This window comes from Oratosquilla oratoria, chromosome 7, assembly GCF_046742065.1.
Source record: "Oratosquilla oratoria isolate Oo_2021 chromosome 7, ASM4674206v1, whole genome shotgun sequence".
NCBI lineage: Eukaryota > Metazoa > Arthropoda > Malacostraca > Stomatopoda > Squillidae > Oratosquilla > Oratosquilla oratoria.
In genome coordinates, this window is record NC_134783.1 from 82080931 (window position 1) to 82085930 (window position 5000).

Here is a 5000-nt window from a genome sequence, read left to right on the forward strand (position 1 = left end):
CCGCATTAGAAGCCGGAAATTTTTCGATACATTTAAAAATACAAAAGCGCGTCTCATACGCCAGCAAATATGGTACATGAAAAAAATATCCCAAAGCTACCGTTATATCTTCAGAATGTTGGCAAGAAAACGCTGTAAACTGTAATTACATTTTAAATTTGTTCTCGTATTGTGTAATGTTACCTTACAGAAAAATATTCAGTTATTTCATTTGTTATGTCTGAACAAATATCAATAATTCTTAACGCTTTCTTCGTGGCTAACTGAACTCTCCTGACTAGAGTGTTAATTCACAGAGTTGCAGTTTATTCTTCCTCATACATACATATACCAAGGCTTTTTCCCCCTTCCAAGGGAGGTAGCCAAAAAGGAAAAGGCATAAAAACACTCCCACCCATTTCATCCCTAAATACACTCCACACCCCTCCCACCCTCCCTCTCATCTGAGCACCTCCTGGATGACGGGTCATCCCTGCACCCTGCCCACCACCCTGGGTCAGAAGCAGTGTCGCAAGACACAGCACATCCACAGCAAGGCCGCTTCATTTAATCGGCGACCCCCCCTCTCCGTCCCCCCTTGCATATAAGGAGAGGACGGGGAAAAATCCCTTCGGGCTGCGTCAAAATTTACTCACACATACTACCCACCCCCATCCACCCCCGCCCATTCCTCCTCATGCAATCACAACATCATCCATATACAACCATTCTCCACTCACCTCTGTCTTCCGTCCTCTCCCTTCCTTCCTCAACAGACATTCCCCTCTTCCCCAAAGTCCCCTTCACCCCATCCATCCACCTCATCCTAGGACGTCCCCTCATGTTCACTCCCTCCACATCTGCCTTCCATACCTCTTTTACTAGTCTTTCTTCACTTATTCTTTCCATGTGTCCAAACCATCCTAATATTCTTTCATCAACCCTATCTCCCAAATCCTTTTTCACCCCTGTTCTCCTCCTCACCTCCTCATTTCTCACTCTATCCAGCCTAGTAACCCCCACCATACTTCTCAGACACCTCATCTCAAACACATTCAAACTCCTTCTCTCTTCTTCTCTTATGTTCCACGTTTCTGCCCCATACAGTGCTGTTGGCACAATCACTCCTTCATACAGTCTCCTCTTTGCATCCATTCCCAAATGTCTATTTCTCATTACACTTTTTAATCCACCAAGCATTTACTCGCTTCTCTCAATCTACATTCTACCTCCACCTTCACTCCACCTTTTCCTGCTACACTTGCACCCAAGTATCTAAAACTATCCACTTCCTCCAGTCGCTCTCCCTTAATGTTCACTTCCAGTCTACTGCCACTTTCACCCCTTGTACATCTCATCACCTTACTTTTACCCACATTTATCTTTAGCTTTCTTCTATCACATACTCTCCCAAACTCTGCCACCAGCTTCCTCAATCCCTCCTCTGACCCTGCCACAAGCGCAGTGTCGTCCGCAAACAACAGCTGGCTCACCTCCCACTTTTCTCCATTTTCTTTAACCATCTCCAATCCCTGACCCACTACCCTAGCATTCACCTCTCGCACCACCCCATCCATGTATAAGTTGAACAGCCAGGGCGACATAACGCATCCTTGACGAAGTCCCACCTTTACTTCAAACCACTCACTCTCTCCATTTCTAATCCTGACACAAGCTCTACTACTCTCATAAAAACTCTTGACAGCTCCCAAAAGCTTTCCTCCTATCCCATAAATCTGCAGTACCTCCCACAGTGCCTTTCTGTCTACCCTATCATAAGCCTTTTCCAGATCCATAAAAGCCAAAAAAACATCCTTCCCCTTTCCTATAGCTTTCTCACATATCTGTCTTACCACAAAGATCTGATCTACACAACCTCTACCTGTCCTAAATCCACACTGTTCCTCACCAATTACTCCTTCTGTTCCTCTCCTAATCCTCTCAATTAAGATCCTCCCATAAGCCTTCCCTACTACACTTAACAGGCTAATCCCTCTGAAACTACTACATTCACACTTGTCCCCTTTTCCCTTGTAAAGAGGAACTATACAGGCACTTCTCCAGTCCTCCGGTACTCTACCCTTTCTCCAGCAAACATTAAATATCCTCACCAACCAGTCCACCATCACTGAACCTCCCTTTTTCAGAAATTCTGCATGGCATCCATCCAGACCAGGTGCCTTACCTGCTTTCATCATCTTTACAACTGCCTTCACCTCATCCTTCCTTATTTCTCCTCCATTTCCTCACTCATCACTCTCATTTTCTTCGCATTTCCCACTGCAGCTATCTTTCCTTCCCTATCCTCCTTCACATTTAGCAACTCCCTAAAATATTCTGCCCATCTTCCCCTTACTGCCATCTCTTCCATTATCATCTCTCCATCTGTACCTTTTACCTTTTCTTCCCTACTTGATTCGCCTCCTCTTCCTCTCTTAATTTCTTTCCAAAACATCTTTTTATTACTTTCAACATTTTCTGTCATACTCCTACCCCATTTCACATCTGCTCTCCTCTTTGCCTCCTTTACCTTTTGCTTTACTTCTCTTTTCTTTTCTTTGTACGTCTCATATGACTCCCCCGTCCTCTTTTGTAACCAATCTGTGAATGCTCGCTTCTTCTCTTCTACAACCTTCTTTGTTTCCTCATCCCACCATTCACTACCCTTTCTTCTATTTCCCCCTGTCCTTCTTGTTCCACACACCATCCTTGCACACTTTAAGACTCCCTCCTTGAACCATCCCCATTCCTCCTCCACACCCATCTCTGCTCCATCCTTTACTCCCTCCCACTCCTCCTTCAGCTTCTTTTCGTACTCCTTCTCCTTTTCCTTTTCATTCAAGGAGTTCACTCTAAGAACCTCTCTACCTTTTGTCCCTTTCCTCTTTCTCCATCTATCCTCCACTCTCAGCTTACCTTCCACCAAAAAATGATCTGATATTCCCCCACCCTCTCACCTTAGCACATGTACATCCTTAACTCTTCCTATCATAATCCTATTTACCACTACATAATCCAATAGCGCTCTATCTACCACCCTTCCCTCCACCACCCTCTCCCATGTGTACTTATGCTTGACTTTCTTCCGAAACACTGTATTTGCTATCATCAACTCTCTTTCTAGACACATTTCCACCATCAACTCTCCACTACGATTCTTTCCTGGAACTCCACACTTCCCAACCACTCCATCGATTGGACCATTTCCCACCCTAGCATTAAGGTCTCCCAGTACTATTACATTGACATTTCTTCCTAAACCCTCTATGGTAGGTATTCTTCCTACTTAAGACAAATACGATATGCAAAAATACTTTTCGTCATCAAACAGTTAATATACTTATGCATACAGTACCTCCCTTACAAACCGTCTTGTAAATCCTCGTTAACACGGGGCTGGTTTAGCAGTCGCTAGTACTAGCTGCAAGTTAACTTACCCGGCAAGTAAGTGTTGATACTAGTATAGTTTGGAGACAAGATTACTATTTTTCTGTTGACACTGGGCTAGTGGCTACTAAACTAGCTCAGTGTTAATGAGGCTTAAACAAAAAAGGTATTGGTGCAATAGCGGTACGTACATTTACATAGTTCGAGTGTTCGAAGACATACAACAGGCGGTCCTTACCTCGTTGTTGTTGGTAAGAATCGACTGCCCGCGCGGTGGCTGATGGGACGTGGGACTGGAAGAGTAGGGACGCTTCTTATTCAGGAGCGTCCGGGGATGGTTCGAGCGAGGAGACCGTGGTTCGTGGTAGGCGAGGGGAAGAGCGGAGTGTGGGTGAATAGGAGGGCGGTGGTAAGACATCCTCCTCGCTTACTTTACCATAGCAACCTGCAAGAAATTACGACGTGATACAAGAGCGTCACAGGCCATCTTAGACAAAGTAATCACAACTACGATGGAACTTCACACTAACCTACTGAAGGTATTATATAAACCATGAAGGTGTGACAACGTTACGGGCTGGTTACAGTAAATTTTGTAAATAATCACCCTCACAGTGGTTTTCAGATATTTGCTCTAGCTAACAAATACAAAACTATTTTAGTTAGCCAAGGAACTGGGTCCAGAGGATTTAAATTGTTAGAGATCCCGTTTTGGGCTAAGTCCGGACCCCAGCTGAGTAAAAATGTCCAGAATTTGTAGATAGAAAATATGTAAATTAATGAATAAAATAAATACATAAACCGTGCCACCACAGCGAAGGGTGACGCGACACACTGTGGGGTGTATAGCGTAGTGACAAAGTGACGCGTGGAGAGCACCGATCCGTGTTCTATTATATGGTGTGCAATTGAGCGAACAGTCGCGTGTGATTACTACAGCAGTTGTAGGTTCTGTGATTGATGTGACGACGATGGATGTAGCGTGACGAGCACCGACGGGGTCACACACCAGTGGCGATAGCAAGAACACAAGGGAATGGCAAATGCCACCACCCTGTATGGTGGGCAGACCTCCTTCGATGCCGATGAAGTCACACACACACACACAGGTGAATGAAACACCATTGCGATAACCAGAAGAAAAGGACAAGTACCACCCGCCACAGAAGACGATAACAAACGTAGTCAGGGTGAGGGCGATTACGATGGAAATGAGTAATGAATGTGCTTGCGGCGCATGATGACAATTTGGCGTTGCCGGTGGACTACGAGGGTGGTGGTGGAAACGGTAGCAAGACCAGCAAAACTGCACCAAATGTTGCTATACGAGATACAAAATCACAGCAACACTCACGCCATAAAGTTGATCAATTCATCGCTAGTAACAACGAGAATCAAGCGAATAAATATTTCCTGTGGTAAACAACAGCGCTGCAACAGTCCTTATCAGATACTCTATACCAGCTGCTGCCGTTGCATTTTATTCTTATTCATTTAAGCGCGACATTCCATTCCGCCCGGAAGGTAGGTAGTACTGAATCTTCCTAATGAATACTTGCGACCCTACAGGCCAAGAATAATGGCTGTCGTAAATTCAAGTTACTTCCCCGTGTATCTAACTTGATCACTATATT

The 5000-nt window shown here is 44.7% G+C and overlaps 1 protein-coding gene across 2 annotated transcripts in view; it reads right to left on the minus strand.

The window, feature by feature from the left end:
* Positions 1 to 5000, minus strand: part of LOC143027230 (uncharacterized) — a 494887-nt gene that overhangs the window by 262192 nt on the left and 227695 nt on the right. For both annotated transcript variants that reach the window (XM_076188447.1, XM_076188448.1), the window contains one exon: positions 3605 to 3811. In XM_076188447.1, coding sequence (XP_076044562.1) covers positions 3605 to 3784 — 180 coding nt within the window. In that variant the 5' untranslated portion in view covers positions 3785 to 3811. The remainder of the gene's footprint in view (positions 1 to 3604; positions 3812 to 5000) is intronic.